General features: G+C 42.9%; 1 protein-coding gene across 2 annotated transcripts in view; it reads right to left on the bottom strand.

Moving 5' to 3' along the window:
- Positions 1–11,216: 11,216 nt before the first annotated feature.
- Positions 11,217–17,734, bottom strand: part of LOC122929552 (uncharacterized protein HI_0077-like) — a 51,582-nt gene continuing 45,064 nt past the window's right edge. For both annotated transcript variants that reach the window (XM_044283167.1, XM_044283166.1), the window contains exons 11-12: positions 15,980–16,084; positions 11,217–11,639 (exon numbers count right to left, since the gene is read on the bottom strand). In XM_044283167.1, coding sequence (XP_044139102.1) covers positions 11,610–11,639; positions 15,980–16,084 — 135 coding nt within the window. In that variant the 3' untranslated portion in view covers positions 11,217–11,609. The remainder of the gene's footprint in view (positions 11,640–15,979; positions 16,085–17,734) is intronic.

Genomic DNA, 17,734 nt, shown 5'->3' with positions numbered 1-17,734 from the left:
TTTATGTGGGACAAGTTGAAGTTTCTAACAGCAGCATTTAATATTGCTTACAATGTAGTGGGAAGGTGGAAACAATAAAAAATGTGGTGGAATTGAAAAAAAACAACACAATTCCAGCAGTTTAAAGAGTTTTGTTTTTACAGCATTCCTGTCAGTACGATTATATTGCTACCGCATTTATATAGTTTTTCTTGTATTTTAATACTGGGGGAAAAAACACGTAGGATTTATTTTCTTTTCATCACTATGTTCTGACCCTTTTTTATTGGACAACGGAGTTGTCTGTGGGCTCATTTTTTGTAGGGAGATCTGTAGTTTTCAGTGATACCATTTTGGAGTGTGTGACTTTTTTTTTTGGTCACTTATTCAATTATTGTCGAAAGAGAAGTGATATAAACTGTTATTCGGCCATTTTTTTTATTTTATTTTTTCTGTTACGATGTTCTCCATATGGGATAAATGTTGGCTGGTGCAGATGATGCAGAGAATAATCAGACATATATGGATGGCTGTAGTTTACTAGGATTCATTTGTATTGAAGAGACATACAGCAGAGAGCATGGTGCTCATGTTAGCACAGGAGATATAGAAGAACAACAACCATAGATAACAGGGAAATGCAATAACAGATAGTCAACACATGGAACATTATGATAGAGTATTTGTGTATAGTGACATCTAGTGGTCAGACTCAATACTTCAAATACATAGGCATACAGGGAAATAAACCAAGCAATGTATAACATAGCATGAAACAATGTTCAGTCTCCAACACCCCTTCTCATTGTGAAGTGCTTAATTAGACAAACCGATTCTTCTTGTTAGATCCATATGTCTCTTTGCAGGCAAAGGCTTAGTAAGGATGTCTGCTAACATTTCCTCAGTGGGACAGTATCGTAGATCCATCTGTCCTTGCTCTTGCAAGTCTCTTAAGAAGTGATATCTCACATCTACAGTCATGTGAAAAAATTAGGACACCCTTTGAAAGCATGTGGTTTTTTGTAACATTTTTAATAAAAGGTTATTTCATCTCCGTTTCAACAATACAGAGAGATTAAAGTAATCCAACTAAACAAAGAAAACTGAAGAAAAGTCTTTTCAAGATCTTCTGTAAATGTCATTCTACAAAAATGCCTATTCTAACTGAGGAAAAAGATAGGACACCCTCACATGTATTCCCTCTTAAATCGGCTCAGATCTCACACAGGTATATCACACCAGGTGCACATAATTAGTAGATCGTTACTCTGCATGTTGAATGAGGCTTGCCCTATTTAAACCTCAGACATTTAGTTTGGTGTGCTCCTGACTGTTGAAGTGAGAGTGAGCACCATGGTGAGAGCAAAAGAGCTGTCAGAGGACTTCAGAAAAAAGATTGTAGCAGCCTATGAGTCTGGGAAGAGGATTTAAAAAGATCTCAAAAGATTTTGAAATCAGCCATTCCACTGTCCGGAAGATAGTCTACAAGTGGAGGGCTTTCAAAACAACTGCCAACATGCCCAGGACTGGTCGCCCCAGCAAGTTCACCCCAAGAGCAGACCGCAAGATGCTAAAAGAGGTCTCCAAAAACCCTAAAGTGTCATCTCGAGAACTACAGCAGGCTCTGGCTACTGTTGATGTAGAAGTACATGCCTCTACAATCAGAAAGAGACTGTACAAGTTTAACTTGCATGGGAGGTGTGCAAGGAGGAAACCTTTGCTTTCCAAGAGAAACATCGAGGCCAGACTGACATTTGCCAGAGATAAAGTTGACAAAGACCAGGACTTCTGGAATAATGTTCTTTGGACAGATGAGTCCAAAATTGAATTATTTGGACACAACAGCAGAGGACATGTTTGGCGTAAACCAAACACAGCATTCCAAGAAAAGAACCTCATACCAACTGTGAAGCATGGAGGTGGAAGTGTCATGGTTTGGGGCTGCTTTGCTACAGCAGGACCTGGTCAGCTCACCATCATAGAATCCACGATGAATTCTACTGTGTATCAGAAGGTGCTTGAAGAACATGTGAGACCATCAGTTAGAAAATTAAAGCTGAAGCGGAACTGGACCATGCAACATGACAATGACCCAAAACATACTAGTAAATCAACCAAAGATTGGCTGAAAAAGAAGAAATGGAGAGTCCTGGAATGGCCAAGTCAAAGTCCAGATTTGAATCCCATTGAGATGCTGTGGGGTGACTTGAAAAGGGCTGTACGTGCAAGAAACCCCTCAAACATCTCACAGCTGAAAAAGTTCTGCATTGAGGAGTGGGGTAAAATTTCCTCAGACCGATGTCGAAGACTGGTAGATGGCTACAAGAACCGTCTCACTGCAGTTATTTCAGCCAAAGGAGGTAACACTCGCTATTAGGGGCAAGGGTGTCCTATCTTTTTCCTCAGTTAGAATAGGCATTTTTGTAGAATGACATTTACAGAAGATCTTGAAAAGACTTTTCTTCAGTTTTCTTTGTTTAGTTGGATTACTTTAATCTCTCTGTATTGTTGAAACGGAGATGAAATAACCTTTTATTAAAAATGTTACAAAAAACCACATGCTTTCAGAGGGTGTCCTAATTTTTTCACATGACTGTATGTGTTTGGTTCTCGGGTTTATCCGCTCTGTCTGTGCGAGTGCTATACATCCTTGATTGTCCTCATAGATTGGCGTGGACTCTGTCTGGTTGTGATCTAGATCTTCAAGCAATTGTCTCAACCAGATTACCTCTTGCCCTGCTTGTGATGCGGCCACATATTCTGCTTCCGTGGAGGACAGTGTCACTGTGGACTGTTTTCTGGTGGTCCAGCTGATCAGCCCGTCTTTGAATAGAAACAGGTGTCCACTGGTGGATTTCCGATCACTGGGGTCACCTGCCCAGTCTGCATCCACATATCCAGTCAGACCACTTTTCCCTGTTGATGAAAGTTTTAGTTTAAAGTCTATTGTTCCCTTCAAATAGCGTATGATCCTTTTTGCTGCGTTCCAGTCCATCTGGGTTGGCTGGGATACTTTTCTGCATAAGAATCCCACTGCTGTGGCTATGTCAGGCCTTGCCACTGTAGCAATGTATAGTAACTTCCCCATTGCTCTTCTGAATTGTGAGTCATCTTGCAAGGGGTTAATTGAGTTGTTTAATTCTTTAAGATAATTTGTCTCCATAGGCGAGTTGACTGGTTTGGCATCATTGAGCCCAAAAGTTTCAATTACTTCCTGTATTTTGTGACTCTGGTTAATAAGAAAACTACCATCTTCTTCTCTTTCTATCTGCATGCCTAGGAAGTGTTTGACATCACCTAGATCTTTTGTTTCAAAGTCCATGTTTAAGACCTCCAGCAGTCTGGAAAAATCCCCTTCTTGCTCATAACATACTAACAGATCATCTACATAAATGAGTACAAAGATCCACCTACCATTTAGTTTCTTGGTGTATAGGCAGGGATCGGCCTTGCTCCTCTGAAAGGATTCTCTCAAAGGCGCCTCATTAATCTTCATGTTCCATGCTCTGGCTGCTTGCTTGAGCCCGTAGATCCCCTTCTTAAGTTTGCATACCTGTTCTGGCTTTTGTGGGTCTACAAAGCCCTCTGGTTGCTCCATGTAGATGTCTTCTGTTAAGTCACTGTGTAGGAAAGCGGTTTTTACATCAAAGTGCTTTACTAGCATTTGTTTTGTAGTTGCAACTGTGAGTAGAGCTCTGATTGTGGTATGTTTGACCACTGGGGCAAATGTCTCATCGTAGTCTTCTCCATATTTTTGGGAGTATCCTTTGGCTACGGGTCTCGCTTTATATCTCTCAACTGTACCATCAGTGTTGTACTTGACCTTGAAAGTCCATTTACAGCCAATTGCCCTCTTTTTGGCCGGCAGTTGCGTTAGCACCCAAGCCTGCGTGTCCTGTAGTGAGATGATTTCTTCCTCAGCTGCCTTTATCCATCTCTTGGCTTCCCTCTCCGGGAGTTGTGTTATGTCTTTCCAACAAGTGGGTTCTCTTATGCAGGATGTTTCTACTTTGTACGAGAGTCTGTTGGGGGGGTTTACCTTTGTTTTCTCTCATTGAGCGTCTTGGTTCAGCGTCATTAGCTGGTTCAGTTTGTTCCAGTCTCTTCTGTGACACAGTATCACTCTCGGGTGTTTGTTCCATAGGAAAAAAAACCTGCTCAGTGTTATCTGGTTCTTCTGCTCTTGGCATGGCTGGCTCTGTTACTTCATTTCTCAGGTCCTCGATAAATGTTACGCTGTTGCTGATTGTCACTTTATCGGTCTTTGGGTGTAGGATTCTGTATCCTTTGGTGTTTTCAGCATAACCAACAAAGACACCTTCAATTGCTCTATTTTGGAGCTTGCTGCGCTTTTCTCCCGGAATGTAAGCAAAAGCTTTGCTTCCAAATATCTTGAGGTGTCCTATGCTTGGTTTTCGACTGTGCCATAGCTCGTATGGAGTTTTGGTCGTTGCCTTGGAGTGTAATGTTTTGTAAGTAGGTGGCCGTTTGTGCTGCTTCTCCCCAATATTTTTCAGGGAGTCCAGAATCTGTCAACATGCATCTGATCATTTCAGTCAGAGATCTGTTTTTCCTCTCTGCTACCCCGTTCTGCTCTGGAGTATATGGGACAGTCTTTTGATGTTCTATTCCTAGTTCCCTGAGTGTATTCTCTACTTGAAACCCGGTGTACTCGCCACCATTATCACTTCTGAGTACTAATGGTTTTCTGTGAAATTTATTGCTTACTTTGGTAACATAGTCCTTCAGCTTGTCGAATACTTCTGACTTGTTCTTCATTAGGTATGTCACTGTAAACCTTGAGTAGTCGTCTATAAAAGTTAATATGTATTTATTTCCTCCTGGGGTGGTTGTTCTCATAGGCCCGCATACATCTGTGTGTATTAGGTCGATCGGTCTTGTTGCTCTGCTTTCACTTGCCTTTGGTGGGGTTACTCTGGTGGCTTTGGCCTTGATGCAGCATTCACACCTTAGCGTGTTTGGGCAGCCTGTTAACTTGAAGCCTTTCGTTAAATCTCGTCTGGCCAGCTCCTGTATGCTGTCAGGGTGCCTGTGGCCCAGACGTCTGTGCCATAAATGAATACAGTTCTTGTGCTTATGTGTGCAGAGCTTTGTTTCTTGCTCAACAACATCAAGTTCATAAAGGTGCTTACCCGCTTTAGCTGTTCCTATGACTCTTTCCCCATCTTGGATAGTGCATTGGTCACCTTTAAACATTGTGGTTAGTCCTTTGCTTGCCAGTCGCCTGACTGATATAAGGCCGCCATTGAGCCCGGGAACATACAATACATCCGTCATTGGTATTTTTAACACTTGTCCAGCCTCATTTTTACAAGTGACTATTCCATATCCTGTTCCTTCAGCAGTTGTGCAACTCCCGTCTGCAAGATATATGGTTTCTTTCTTGTCTGGATTGAGCTCTACGAAGAATTCTCTATCGTTAGTCATGTGACTTGTTGCTCCAGAATCTATATACCATTTATGGTTTGTGACAGCATCTGTCACTTTAAAAGTTCCGTGCCACGCTGCTTGGTCGCTGTTTTTCATCATGGTTATGAGTGCCTGATTGGGATCTTTTTCCCTCTGCTCATTCCTCCACAATGGACAGTCGCGCTTGAAATGCCCAGCCCTGTTACACCGGAAACATAGTTTGGCCTTCCAGCTTGGCATCTTAGTGTCTGTCGCTTTAAGTGCTGCTCCTGTATCGCTCTCTTGCCTGTGAGAAGTTTGCTCCTTTCTGCGCTTGTATTCATCTGAAAGTCGAGATTTCACCAACTGTAATGTGAGTTCTGCTTCAGATCTTGTCTCTAATGCATTAATCAGAGGGTTGTATGACTCTGGCAGGCTGCATAAAAGTATTGCTGTCACATGGTTATCTTTGATCTCCTCTCCGAGGTCCCTGAGTTGTGCAACAATCTCCAGCACGCTTCTTATATGTTCTTGCATATCCCCTTCTGGAGTCAGTTTTTAATGATACAGCTTCCTTAGTAAATATAACTTGTTGTTTAAGCTAGAGCTCTCATGTAATCTACGGAGTGCATTCCACATACTTTTGGCAGTATCTTCCCCTTTTATGTGGATAATCTGTTCATCTTCTACCAGTAGGGCTATTGTGGCTCTTGCCTGTCTGTTTTTCTTATCCCACTCCTGGTTGTCTACATCCGGACTGTCTGTGGTGAGGACATCACATGTGTCATCTTTGCTCAGCAACATCTCCATCTTGAACTTCCACATCTGGTAGTTGTCACTATTTAGCTTAGTGATCCCCAGTTTAAGATCCCCGCTGCTAGCCATGATTAATGTACCTTGCTCGTATTCCAAGCACCTGGATACCTCAGAGCAGATTGCCTCCGCAGCTTGATCAAAGATGGTGTGCAGATGAAGACTAGGCCTCTGTTCCGACTGTCTGATGATTCACGTTGTCTGGGCCCATAACCTTTGTTGGCTGGTGCAGATGATGCAGAGAATAATCAGACATATATGGATGGCTGTAGTTTACTAGGATTCATTTGTATTGAAGAGACATACAGCAGAGAGCATGGTGCTCATGTTAGCACAGGAGATATAGAAGAACAACAACCATAGATAACAGGGAAATGCAATAACAGATAGTCAACACATGGAACATTATGATAGAGTATTTGTGTATAGTGACATCTAGTGGTCAGACTCAATACTTCAAATACATAGGCATACAGGGAAATAAACCAAGCAATGTATAACATAGCATGAAACAATGTTCAGTCTCCAACAATAAATACATGTGCATTTTAATAGTTTGGGCATTTGTGGCGATGCTTATGATGTTTATTTTTTTTTGCCTTTATTTATTTTAATTCTGGGGAAAGGGGATTTGAACATTTTATATTTTTCCATATAAAAAATATGGCAGGGGCGTATAAAGAAATGATGGGGCCCCATAGCAAAACTCAGAATTGCCCCCTCCCAAAAAACAAAAAAAAAACTACATTAACCTAATAAGAACAGCATCGTTTTATGCGCATTGTGTTTGTAATTTTCACACGCAGCATCTTAAGGGTTCAAAATGGCAGAACTGGAGCTAGTTCTAGTCCTGTCAGTTTCAGCAATGTATCAGCTCTATAGCTGACTCAAAAAGGTTATCACTGTGCTACACATCTACATAGCAGAGCAGGAAGCGGTTAAAAGAAAAAAAACTGGTGTAAAGTAGAACTGGCTTAGTTGACCATAGCAACCAATCAGATTCCACCTTTCATTTTCCAAAGGAGCTCTAAAAAATGAAAGGTGGGATCTGATTGGTTGCTATATAGCAATTGGAAGTTCAGGGCAGCACACCTTATCAAACAGCCTGTAGCAGCGGGTGCCAGCGGTATTGCACTTTACCAGAGTGATAATCAATAAAAATAAATACACCGCAGCACTTCTAGTAGGTGAAACTAGTGGGATCCTTTATTCACCCATGCAAGGTGTCCGGGAAGGTTTTAGAGCAGGTCTCAGCTCTAAAGGAGGTACCGTTTCTGAGATATTCCTTAAAAATGCATTAGCCAATAGAAGCTTGGTCACATGACCCTTATTAGCCCATAGAAACTCGCAGGTCCTCCACATACACAGTTTTACTCCAGGTTTCCATAACAACCCAGCCATTTATCTTCACTGCTGTAGGAGAACTTTAACCAGCTCAGCTCCCCTAGCTTAAACCCCCTTAATGACCAGACCACTTTTTACACTTCTGCACTACACTGCTTTCACCGTTTATTGCTCGGTCATACAACTTACCACCCAAATTAATTTTACCTCCTTTTCTTCTCACTAATAGAACTTTCATTTGGTGGTATTTCATTGCTGCTGACGTTTTTACATTTTTGTTATTAATTGAAATTGACAGAAATTTTTGCAAATAAATAAATAAAATTGTAAATTTTTGCAAATAAAACTACATTTCTATATAAATTTTTCTCAAAATTTATTGTTCTACATGAAAGAAGAGAAGTGGGGAGGTGGGGGGGGGTAGAGATTAGCATTGCAGAACCCAGAATTCCATCAAGGCAGGTGCAGAGTGTAATGTCTTGTACGGACTCCAACTAGGAGCAACCATAAAAAAGTGCTCACAACCAAAGAAAATCCATTCAAAGGGAGGCAACTCAAAGGCAGGGGTCTCACTTCCGCAGAAAGCTCCACCTACTGTAAGGACTCATGTCCCGGAAAAATTTCGTCTATATTATAGGGGATTATAGGAAAGGAAAACCAAGAGTCACCTCTGCTGCGGAGGATAAGTTCATCCGAGTCACCAGCCTCAGAAATCGCAGGTTAACAGCAGCTTAGATTAGAGACCAGGTCAATACCACACAGAGTTCTAGCAGCAGACACATCTCTAGAACAACTGTTAAGAGGAGACTGTGTGAATCAGGCCTTCATGGTAGAATATCTGCTAGGAAACCACTGCTAAGGACAGGCAACAAGCAGAAGAGACTTGTTTGGGCTAAAGAACACAAGGAATGGACATTAGACCAGTGGAAATCTGTGCTTTGGTTTGATGAGTCCAAATTTGAGATCTTTGGTTCCAACCACCATGTCTTTGTGCGACGCAGAAAAGGTGAACGGATGGACTCTACATGCCTGGTTCTCACCGTGAAGCATGGAGGAGGAGGTGTGATGGTGTGGGGGTGCTTTGCTGGTGACACTGTTGGGGATTTATTTAAAATTGAAGGCATACTGAACCAGCATGGCTACCACAGCATCTTGCAGCGGCATGCTATTCCATCCGGTTTGCGTTTAGTTGGACCATCATTTATTTTTCAACAGGACAATGACCCCAAACACACCTCCAGGCTGTGTAAGGGCTATTTGACCATGAAGGAGAGTGATGGGGTGCTGCGCCAGATGACCTGGCCTCCACACTCACCGGACCTGAACCCAATCGAGATGGTTTGGGGTGAGCTGGACCGCAGAGTGAAGGCAAAAGGGCTAACAAGTGCTAAGCATCTCTGGGAACTCCTTCAAGACTGTTGGAAGACCATTTCAGGTGACTACCTCTTGAAGCTCATCATGCCAAAAGTGCAAAGCAGTAATCAAAGCAAAAGGTGGCTACTTTGAAGAACCTAGAATATGACATATTTTCAGTTGTTTCACACTTTTTTTTGTTATGTATATAATTCCACATGTGTTAATTCATAGTTTTGATGCCTTCGGTGTGAATCTACAATTTTCATAGCCATGAAAATAAAGAAAACTCTTTGAATGAGAAGGTGTGTCCAAACTTTTGGTCTGTACTGTATATATAGACGAAAGAAGTAGGACTGCACTCCGGAGTAGTGATGAAAACAAAGGATTTTAATCACCCATAATGTGGCAAATCCTGCGACGTTTCGGCTCTCAAGAGCCTTCCTCAAGCTCTTGAGAGCCGAAACGTCGCAAGATTTGCCACATTATGGGTGATTAAAATCCTTTGTTTTCATCACTACTCCGGAGTGCAGTCCTACTTCTTTCGTCTATATTATGTTTTAAAATTGTTTTTATTGTTTTCCAACAAGAAATACGTAACAAAGAGGTCAGCATTGTTACAACCTTTCGGAGGTATACGCATAGCCTGCTCACACATTATAAACATATGATCGTAATGGCAAATTATTACCATATTCAGTCTCATCTAGATGAAATTTTAAAATACAACTCATCTGCTTATCTCAATAAACAGACACATGAGTATCCATTAGAGATCTAATCGGATTACCTCTAAACTCAACAATGTATAAAGGAACAAAGACGGGGGGGGGGGGAGTAAAAACAAAAGGGGGAAAGAAGAGAAGTGGGGAGGTGGGGGGTAGAGATTAGCATTGCAGAACCCAGAATTCCATCAAGGCAGGTGCAGAGTGTAATGTCTTGTACGGACTCCAACTAGGAGCAACCATAAAAAAGTGCTCACAACCAAAGAAAATCCATTCAAAGGGAGGCAACTCAAAGGCAGGGGTCTCACTTCCGCAGAAAGCTCCACCTACTGTAAGGACTCATGTCTATATTATAGGGGATTGCCGTTACCCCACGTTGGACCTTGCACCCATATCCTGGTTGGTGCTCCCGCTGGACTTCTTTTCTCTCTCTCTATATATATAATATATATATATATATATATATATATATATATATATATATATATATATATATATATACACACACATACACACACACACACACGAGTATAATGTAAATTGAGAGTTAAAATAAAAACATAACTCGCCTCATCCACTTGATCGTGCAGCCGGGATCCTAGTCTTTGTTCTTCTTGAAGGACCTGCAAAAGGACCTTCGCTGACATCATCACGCTCGCCACGTGAGCTACAATGCGTGAAAATCGCACCGCACTGCACTGTGGATGCAATTTTCACACAGCCCTATTAATTTCTATGGGGCCTGCGTTGTGTGAAAACGCAGAATATAGAACATGCTGCGATTTTCACACAACGCAGTTGAGCCGAAAATCTGAAGATACCGGAGCCTATACCGGGAGAACGCTCTCTATATCAGCATACTTAGTTTAGATTTTTTTATTGTAATGAAAGGTCCTCTTTAAGCTCATAATGTGTGTGTCAGTGAGGGGTACCACTGTAAGGATTAAACAGCATAATAAAATCAGTAGAATGCTGTTTAATCCTTACAGTCCTGAAATCTATGGTATTACACTGACAGATGCCGCGAGTTTGACGCATAGCACTCACTCGTGTGTCTCTGGTCTTGTACAGGCCCGGACGCCCTGCCTGTTCTCAGCAAGGGAGAGGTGTTCCGGACAGGGAAGTGCGTGGATCCTGGTTTTAGTGTTCTTAGATGCTGTGATCACATTTGGCCATGGCATCTGAAGGGTTAAATGTGTGAGATTGGTATTATCACTGATCACACACATTAATCCCTGATATGTGCTGTTTGAAACGGCAGAACCCTGGCAGCTATGGCACCCATTGCATCTGCCGTGCATGTACGACGGATGTCCAGAAAGGGTTAACGTTATGTCAATGCCTTCCCTGGCCTGAATGTATTTCTGCACTTTGTGATGTGGATACCTCTGTGGCCTGGAAACCTCAATATTATAAATATAGATTATACATATATACATACATATATATATATATATATATATACACACACACACACATATATATATTCTATATATTATACAATAGATCATTTTTTGATGACACATTTGCTTAAATAATCCAGCCTATACCATTATAGTAGGATTCCTTGTACTTTATCAATGCACAGTTACAGAATTGTAAAAAGCTGCTTTATTTTATTTTTGTTGTAATAAATTTATTTTAAAATAATTTTTTTCTTTTAAAAGAATTCAACAGCATCCCTCATATTTTATGCTGCTCCAGTGATATTACATTTTAGCACCGCGTTAAACAGTAGTTTAACACAACCCTATATGAAGCATCATTGGGAGCCATATAATAGAACACAAACTGTCTATTTTGGCATAAAACATAATATAAGAGAAGAAAGTAAATTTTAATTCTCCGCTACACATTGCCCAGCAATGAGTCCTCGTGTATGGAAATGGAGTGCCAGCCGTTGTGATGGAGCAGCAGCAGGAGACTGTGTGCTTTAAAATAAGCACAGATATCCAGGATTATGTATGGCGGCTATGAGGAATTCTTTCAGGATGGTTTTACCAAGGGGAGATACCACTGTAAGAAAATAAATACCAGTTAATAAGTGTATGCAGAGTATCTAACCACAAATAATAAAAGCCGCCACCATCATTGTTGCTAAACCTACTGTTTCCTTACAGAGTAAGGACTTTTTCACACGAGCGGATCCCGTGCGGGTAATCCGCTGCATGAAAGAGAGCCAAGTCCCATTCTGGACAGCAGCGCCACGGAGCATTAACATGATTGATAATGCTCCGTGCCTCCCTGTGACCTTTTTGCTACAAAATCACGGTGACAACTTTATCTCACTGTGATTTTGTAGTAAAAAGATCACAAAGAGGCACGGAGCATTATCAGTCATGTTACTGCTCCGTGTCTCTGCTGTCCAGAATGGGATGTCTTTCACACAGCGGATTATCCGCACGTGTGAAAGAGCCCTAAGGGTCCTTTTACAGAAAGAGTCTTTTCCGGTCCGATCGGGGTGCGCAGGGAGCCGGCGCATGTGCAGTGGACAAGTTGAAGCCGGTGCCAGTAGTCCGCACGGGCGCAGACTACAGTGTCCACTGCGCCTGCGCGAGACTACGGAGCAGAGATTACATGACGTCAGGATAGTGCAGTAAATAAATTAAAGTAGTAGGCGTGGGACAACCCCTTGGGCTCCTGACAGAGGTGATTTACATATGAATAAGATCAAATTTTATAAGAATATAAGGCACACAGAGCATAAACAGAGGGATCATTGTAAACACTGCATGAAGACTAATGGACACATATAAATATCTACATATCGTTAATCCTGGTGACAGAACCCCTTTAAACACCAGACACACGAGCGAGTTCAATGTGAGGAACTCGCAGCGTGTGTCACCAATAACACCTCCCCCGTGTACAGCTATCAGTGACTGATAGCTATCTATGTATATACACTTAGGGCTTGTTCACACGAACGTATGTGTTCCGTTCCGTGCATTGGGCACCACAATTTGCAGTCCCCAATGCACGGAGAACGTTTGTGCAGGCTCCGGGACGGATCCAGACCCATTTAACTTGAATGGGTCCGCATCCTTCCGTTCCGCAAAAAGATAGAGCAAGTTTTATCTTTCTGCAGAACCAAAGTACGGAACGGAACCCCATGGAAGCACTCTGTAGTGCTTCCGTAGCATTCTATTCCGTGCTTCCATTCCGCATCTCTGGGTTTGCGGAGTGAATGGGTCCGCATCCACGATGCATATGCGGTCCGCAATACGTCAACGGAACATATACGTTCGTGTGAACAAGCCATTCAGTTTCTGTATTGTGGACCGCATATGCGGATCCGCAATACACGGACACCACTCCGTGTACATTCCACATCACAGATGCGGACCCATTCACTTCATGGGGTTCCGTTCTGTACTTTCATTCTGCAAAAAGATAGAACTTGCTCTATCTTTTTGCGGAACGGAAGGATGCGGACCCATTCAAGTTGAATGGGTCTAGATCTGTCCCGGAGCCTGCACGAACGTTCTCAGTGCATTGGGGACCGCAAATTGCGGTGCCCAATGCACGGAACAAGGCCTTACACAGAATGCTATCCATCACTGATAACACCTCCCCGTGTACAGCTATCAGTGACTGACAGCTATCTATGTATACATATACAGAGAATATGAATATTGAATATGTTGATTGAGATATATATATATACAGTACAGACCAAAAGTTTGGACACACCTTCTCATTCAAAGAGTTTTCTTTATTTTCATGACTATAAAAATTGTAGATTCACACTGAAGGCATCAAAACAAAGAATTAACACATGTGGAATTATATACATAACAAAAAAGTGTGAAACTACTGAAAATGTGTCATATTCTAGGTTCTTCAAAGTAGCCACCTTTTGCTTTGATTACTGCTTTGCACACTCTTGGCATTCTCTTGATGAGCTTCAAGAGGTAGTCACGTGAAATGGTCTTCCAACAGTCTTGAAGGAGGTACCCAGAGATGCTTAGCACTTGTCGGCCCTTTTGCCTTCACTCTGCGGTCCAGCTTACCCCAAACCATCTCGAATGGGTTCAGGTCCGGTGACTGTGGAGGCCAGGTCATCTGGCGCAGCACCCCATCACTCTCCTTCATGGTCAAATAGCCCTTACACAGCCTGGAGGTGTGTTTGAGGTCATTGTCCTGTTGAAAAGTAAATAGCTTGCCGCTGCAAGATGCTGTGGTAGCCATGCTGGTTCAGTATGCCTTCAATTTTGAATAAATCCCCAACAGTGTCACCAGCAAAGCACCCCCACACCATCACACCTCCTCCTCCATGCTTCACGGTGGGAACCAGGCAAGTAGAGTCCATCCGTTCACCTTTTCTGCGTCGCTAAAAGACACAGTGGTTAGAACTAAAGATCTCAAATTTGGACTCATCAGACCAAAGCACAGATTTCCACTGGTCTAATGTCCATTCCTTGTGTTCTTTAGCCCAAACAAGTCTCTTCTGCTTGTTGCCTGTCCTTAGCAGTGGTTTCCTAGCAGATATTCTACCATGAAGGCCTGATTCACACAGTCTCCTCTTAACAGTTGTTCTAGAGATGTGTCTGCTGCTAGAACTCTGTGTGGCATTGACCTGGTCTCTAATCTGAGCTGCTGTTAACTTGCGATTTCTGAGGCTGGTGACTCGGATGAACTTATCCTCCGCAGCAGAGGTGACTCTTGGTCTTCCTTTCCTGGGGCGGTCCGCATGTGAGCCAGTTTCTTTGTAGCGCTTGATTGTTTTTGTGACTGCACTTGGGGACATTTTCAAAGTTTTCCAGATTTTTCGGACTGACTGACCTTCATTTCTTAAAGTAATGATGGCCACTCGTTTTTCTTTACTTAGCTGCTTTTTTCTTGCCATAATACAAATTCTAACAGTCTATTCAGTAGGACTATCAGCTGTGTATCCACCTGACTTCTCCACAACGCAACTGATGGTCCCAACCCCATTTATAAGGCAAGAAATCCCACTTATTAAACCTGACAGGGCACACCTGTGAAGTGAAAACCATTTCAGGTGACTACCTCTTGAAGCTCATCAAGAGAATGCCAAGAGTGTGCAAAGCAGTAATCAAAGCAAAAGGTGGCTACTTTGAAGAACCTAGAATATGACATATTTTCAGTAGTTTCACACTTTTTTGTTATGTATATACCGTATTTATCGGCGTATAACACGCACTTTTTCCCCCTGAAAATAGGGGGCAAATGATGTATGCGTGTTATACGCCGATATAATGTTAAGAAGCCATGTTTTTACATACCGAATGTATAACATTAAGACGGCGCAGCGCCTGCCGCAGCTCCCTCCTCATGCGCCGCCTGTCCCAGCTCCCTCTGTCATGCGGCGCCTGCCCCAGCTCACTCTGTCATGCGCCGCTTGCCTGTTCATTCATAAAGTGAGATAAGCAGGCAGGCGGCGCATGAGGAGGGAGCTGGGGCAGGCGGCGCATGAGGAGGGAGCTGAGACAGGCGGCGCATGACCGAGGGAGATGCCGGTCTGCGCCGTCTTAATGTTATACCTCCGGTACTACAGTAAGTACCGTACAATTAGATATAGAGTCAGATTGAATGTTTAACAGTTGCGGGGCCCGGTTTTTTAGAGTAGAGTCACTGCACCGGGCCCCGCCATGAGTGTTCCCGCCTCCTCTCTCCACACTTATCCATCTGATGGGGGATCTGTAGATGACACTTATGGGGATCTGTGGATGACATAAGTGTCATCCACAGAGCCCCATAAGTGTCATCCTTTTACATTATTTACCTTATAAGTGGTATTAATATTAATAAAAAAAAGTTCTGAGCTACCCTTATTTTCCTGAAATTTCCCTCTTAAAATGAAGGTGCGTGTTATACGCCGATAAATACGGTAATCCCACATGTGTTAATTCATAGTTTTGATGCCTTCAGTGTGAATCTACAATTTTCATAGTCATGAAAATAAAGAAAAAACTCTTTGAATGAGAAGGTGTGTCCAAACTTTTGGTCTGTACTGTATATATACACACACACACACACACACACACACACACACATATACACACACACACACACACACACACACGCATACATTGTATATACATATACACAAAAAACATGGATCCTGGTTGTATCAATGTCACCATTTCTTTCAAACTCCTGCAAAATGTTTTATCCAAGAACAGGACATGTTCCATTTTTTTTCACAGGGCCATGGTATGGACCTGCGGTTGCGGACAGCAAATAGTGGCCCCTATTGAAATAAATGGGTCCACATCCGATCTGCAAAAAATGCAGATCTGATGTGGACCGAAAATATGGTTGTGTGAATGAGGCCTGAAATTTAGGAGTACAAGGCAGACAGAAAGCTACATCAGGAAAGTTCACATTACCTCTTCAGACATCCCTGCCGATTGCCTGCCCTCCGTATTAAATGGAGGTTTTAGGTATCCTCTGAAATACAGTGGTACTAGCTCGTGGAAGGTTGTTAAGCAGTCCTAATGGAAGAAAGATAATCAATGCATTCAAATATTCTCTACACAGTCATTACAAAATGCACACTTTTCATGTTTCTTAGTAATGCATTAGAGAAAATTGATGTAATTTTCCTTTAAGGCCTCTTTCACACTACCGTTTTTTTTTGTTTTGCGGGCTGTTTTTTGCGTTCCGTATATGGAACCATTCATTTCAATGGTACCGCAAAAAAAAATGAATGTACTCCGTATGCATTCCATTTCCGTATTTCCGTTTTTTTTTGTTCCGTTGAAAGATGGAACATGTCCTATTATTGCCCGATAATCACATTCTGTGGCTCCATTCAAGTCAATGGGTCCGCAAAAAAAACCAAACACATACAGAAATGCATCCGTATGTCTTCCGTATCCGTTCCGTTTTTGCAGAACCATCTATTGAAAATGTTATGCCCAGCCCAATTTTTTTCTATGTAATTACTGTATACTGGAAAAACGGAACAGAAAAACGGAACGGAACCACAACGGAACAACGGATCCGTGAAAAACGGACCGCAAAACACTGAAATAGCCATACGGTAGTGTGAAAGAGGCCTAACTGTGTACCTTTGGTAAGTAAAAGCTCATGCACATGGCAGTGCCACAAGAATAAGCCTCATACTGTGGCACACACTCAATGGGGCAGATTTAATTATCAAAATGCAGCAGAATTTCAGCTCAAATCGAGTCAGAATTTTGCTCACATAGCATGTGCCACATTTACTTATTGGACAATATTTTGGACACTTCCTTTATCACATCTGACAAAGAGCACACAAACATTTTGGCACAAAATTCTGGTGCAAAGTAAGCCAATAGATCAGGGGTGGCCAACCTGTGGCTCTTGAGCCGCATGCGGCTCTTTGCTCCTTCAAGTGCGACTCCAGCTGTGGAGCCGGGAAGCAGTCAGGCGGCTCACTCTCCACGCCATTGCTCAGATCTCTTTCCCTGATCGGGCACTGTTGCTACTTTGCAGCTCCAGCTCACTCTCCACTACGTCCTGATGCACACAGTGTGAGAACATAGTACGTGGAGAAATACTATGACCTGACGTTGTGCTCATCGGGTCACAGCGGAGAGCGTGTCAGACCTGCAGAGTAGCAGGTGCCCAAGCAGGAGCCCAGTGCCTGATCAGGAGAGGGAAGATATTTTTTAAAATCATAGAACTGAGCATGGGGCTCTGATCTAAGCATTGGGGGGGGGGGGGTGGTCCTGGTCTGGGCAATGGGAGTCTGATCTGAGTAATGGGGGTTCTGATCTAAGCAATGGGGAGCTGATCTGAGCAATGGGGAGCTGATCTGAGCAATGGGGAGCTGATCTGAGCAATGAGGTCAGATCTGAGCTTGGGGGGGGGGGGGTCAGATCTCTGCTTGGGGGGGGGGGGATCAGATCTGAGCTTGGGGGGGGGCAGATCTGAGCTTGGGGGGGGGGGATCAGATCTGTGCTTGGGGGGGGGATCAGATCTGAGCTGGGGGGGGATCAGATCTGAGCTTGGGGGGTGAGATCTGAGCTTGGGGGGGTGAGATCTGACACTGGGAGTCTGATTTGTGTTGTCTGATCCAATTGGGGGTCTGATTTGGAGGTCTGGTGAGATTTGGGGATCTGATCTGAGGTCTGATGAAAAATATTTTTTTTCTT

This window comes from Bufo gargarizans, chromosome 2, assembly GCF_014858855.1.
Source record: "Bufo gargarizans isolate SCDJY-AF-19 chromosome 2, ASM1485885v1, whole genome shotgun sequence".
Classification (NCBI taxonomy): Eukaryota; Metazoa; Chordata; class Amphibia; order Anura; family Bufonidae; genus Bufo; species Bufo gargarizans.
The sequence above is the reverse complement of the archived record's forward strand: the minus strand, read 5'-3'. Positions and strand labels throughout refer to the sequence as shown.